Source organism: Pygoscelis adeliae, unplaced genomic scaffold (assembly GCF_000699105.1).
Source record: "Pygoscelis adeliae isolate BGI_AS28 unplaced genomic scaffold, ASM69910v1 Scaffold154, whole genome shotgun sequence".
Taxonomy (NCBI): Eukaryota; Metazoa; Chordata; class Aves; order Sphenisciformes; family Spheniscidae; genus Pygoscelis; species Pygoscelis adeliae.
In genome coordinates this window covers 957,219-960,791 of record NW_008825113.1, presented here as the reverse complement: position 1 = coordinate 960,791, position 3,573 = coordinate 957,219, and the positions used below count along the sequence as shown (strand labels likewise).

Below are 3,573 nucleotides of genomic sequence, written 5' to 3'. Positions count from 1 at the left end.
TCAGGCACGGAGGCAGGCAGGGAGCCCACCGCCCGGCTGGGGAAGCGGCCGCCTTCCTCGGTACAGCCGCACAGACCACTTTTCCCAACGGGAAAGACCAGCTCGGAAGGACACAGTGGCAAAACCCAATGAAAGCTAAATCAACCCACCAAAACCGACAAAAGGAGACCTCAGAAAATGCGTCCTGAGTTTAAGGCACTGAACGGCCGAGCCACCAGCCTGCAGTTCATCGGGCATTTCCACCAAGGGCGCAGGCAAGCTGGCTGCGTTGGTGGCAGAGCCCAAAATGCTGCTGGAGTGAACGATCAGGCAAGGTCCTAACGCTCAGCGGGACTAAGTCTCTTGAATCGCAGGTAACAGCTACATGATAGAGAAAAACCACGCACACAGCTAACGACAGCTGACGTTAAAATGTGTTTCTGGTTCCAAAAAAAGTACGTACAAAGCTGCCTTGGGTGTGAAACGTGTAGAAAATGCCTCCGCCCTGTTATTTAGCTCAGAAGATAAGCCTCTCACAAGCTAAAGGAAAGGGACAGCTACCAATCTTCCTATGAAAAAGGAAACACATCACAAACACACGCAGCTATAAAACGTGAATTAAAGAAAGCACAACTCCCCCAGACTTACCTGTTGGATTGGACAGTGTAACTTATGTTCCCATTGTGAAACCTGGGTGCATCCCACTGTAAAATGCTACGAAAATTAACTGAAATAATTCTTGCGTTTTGGGGTTTTGGCACTATTCCAGATACTGTGGGAGCAATCAAAAACAAACAAACATTTTAGTATGTGTTTCTCCAGCGACTTCTGACATCCGCAACTTAAATACAGCCTTCTTTCTCTTCCTTGCCTCAGACGCTTTTTTTAAAGCAGCCTTTAATATAATTAATTTAAATCCTGATGCCTATCGTTCCTCCTGAGCTTATGCAACAAAAACAATTTAGCCAGCATTAATTATTTCCAGTAAGTACGGCCTTTATGATATCATCATTTCTTACGCATGACTGACTTGTTACTGCCTAAGACTTAGGGCCCATCAGGCTACGTGCATGAACTCTCACCGAGATTGTCAAAATCAAGTTTTTCTAATTAGTGCTCCAGTAGCACTATGGAAATAACATGGGTGTGTGGATTGATTTGTTGTGGGTTTTTTTTTTTTCTGAAGAGGAACATGAACAGTCTTTCTACATAGACCTGGGTATAAGACTGAAATAATTTAAAAAAAATCCACCGTAAGCATGTTTATACCATCACTGTATGGATTAACATTGCCATTTAAAATGCTTTACTCATTCTGTTATTAAGCCACCCTTTTGAAAAACAGAGATAAACAAGAAATACCTTTGAAGGCAAGAGAGCTATTAAATATACCACACAGATAAACGTATCATTAATTGGCACTCTTCACAAGCGATGAAAACACAGTCGTTTTGCTTTATTGAAACTGAATAAAGGAAACCCTAAAGTAGTATTGATGAACAGTCCATTACTATTACGATTTAATTATTTAAAATAATGGTTGGTATTGAAGCTAAAATAGAATTTTGGCCCGTTATTGCAACACAAATGATCAATGCAAACAAACCCTGTCAGATCAGATTAGTGCTTAAATGTCACAGGAGTAAAACCTAATGACGTTTATGTTCTAAGATAAATAACCTATTTTATATGTCTATAGTTGATGCATAAACACATGAAATGAACGTGTCAGTTACCCACCTTTTGCAGACAAGAGTTTTAAATCTAAACCCTGACTGAATAAAAACTATTTCACAGACTCAATTCCCACAATGTTACCCTCGCACCCAACAAATCAACTCAACCGCACTTCACATCATGACAGCAGAAGTTGCTTGCTCCCCTGCACCCAGACCTCCTTGAGAGATGCCATCCCTGTGCATACGTGCCCTCACCGGTACCCGCCTCGGGCACTCATAGGAACATAGAATCATAAAATGGCTTGGGTTGGAAGGGACCTCTAAAGGTCACCTAGCCCAACCCCCCTGCAACGAGCAGAGACATCTTCAACTAGATCAGGTTGCTCAGAGCCCCGTCCAGCCTGACCTGGAATGTTTCCAGGGATGGGGCATCCACCACCTCTCTGGGCAACCTGTGCCAGTGCTTCACCACCCTCAGTGTCACCACACTCGCCTCCAGAGATCTCTGCCCATGCACATGCTGTGCCCCTCTGGCCTCCTGCTCCCATACCTTCTCCTACCTGCAAAATCCCAGGTATGCAGAACACTAAGGAAGACGGGTGCAGGTAACGGGCTGCAAAGACTCAGCGTGAAAAACCCAGCTGAAAAAAAATCTGGCTAGTACAAGGCATCTGATTTCTCCTCTCCCACATGACGTGGTCCTCGCTACAAAGGACCCTCTTTAGGGTGCTGCCCTCGCTTTGAGGAAGCTCCCTCCAAAGGTCTGAGGTAGGCTTGTAAATCCCCAGTACAAAGCACGGTTCTTTTGAAGGCTCGCTTCCCCGACAGCGTTTTCTACTTGAAAAGCCTCCAGGTAAAGTTTTTTATTCAGCACTGTGGACTCAAAGAGATGAGAAAATACTTCTGTGGTTTTGTACTTTGTAAATGAAAGGTTTGTGCACGGCTCACACCACAGCCTTAGGTATGGCCTGTTTTGGGAAGCGCATGGCCCGGGCCAGTTTAAGTGGCTGTCCTGGTTTCGGCAGGGATAGAGTTAATTTCCTTCCTAGTAGCTGGTACAGTGCTGGGTTTTGGATTTAGGACGAGAACAATGTTGATAACGCACCCATGTTTTAGTTGCTGCTAAGCAGTGCGTACGCTAGTCAAGGACTCTTCAGCTTCTCATGCCCTGCCGGCGAGAAGCTGGGAGGGGGCACGGCCGGGACAGCTGACCCCAGCTGGCCCAAGGGATATTCCACGCCATGTGACGTCATGCTCAGCATATAAAGCTGGGGGAAGAAGAAGGAAGGGGGGGACGTTTGGAATGATGGCGTTTGTCTTCCCAAGTCACCGTTACGCATGATGGAGCCCTGCTTTCCTGGAGATGGCTGCACACCTGCCTGCCCATGGGAAGGAGTGAATGAATTCCTTGTTTTGCTTTGCTTGTGTGAACAGCTTTTGCTTTACCTATTAAACTGTCTTTATCTCAACCCACCAGTTTTCTCACTTTTACCCTTCCGATTCTCTCCCCCGTCCCACCGGGGGGGAGTGAGCGAGCGGCTGGGTGGTGCTCAGTTGCCGGCTGGGGTTAAACCACGACAGCGGCCGTGGTGGCCGCTCTCCGAGCGCTCTCGCCGTGCCCGGTGCAGCACGAGCTCTGCCAGAGAAGGCCAGCTTGTGCCGGGCTGTGCAGGCACAGCTACACCCGCGCTCCCACAGCTCACGGTCACTGTGCCTGGAAGAGCACAGTTTCGCTCCCACACGCCCGTTTCATCACAGGGACTTGCACAGGTGTCCAAAACCGAAAAGGAAAGTTCCGGTTTCCCAGCACAGGTACAGCCTTCGGGGAAAGAAAGGCGCGTCGGCAAGCGGGAGCTGGGCCCCCGCCAGCGGAGCATCCCGCCGGCAGCCCTCCGCCCCCCCCCCACTAAGGGCC

The 3,573-nt window shown here is 48.2% G+C and overlaps 1 protein-coding gene across 1 annotated transcript in view; it reads right to left on the bottom strand.

Annotated features, from left to right (window-relative positions):
• Window positions 1–3,535, bottom strand: part of IL10RB (interleukin 10 receptor, beta) — a 13,862-nt gene extending 10,327 nt beyond the window's left edge. The window contains exons 1-2 of the mRNA XM_009328016.1: window positions 3,217–3,535; window positions 628–751 (exon numbers count right to left, since the gene is read on the bottom strand). Coding sequence (XP_009326291.1) covers window positions 628–751; window positions 3,217–3,535 — 443 coding nt within the window. The remainder of the gene's footprint in view (window positions 1–627; window positions 752–3,216) is intronic.
• Between the last annotated feature and the right edge of the window lie 38 nt (window positions 3,536–3,573).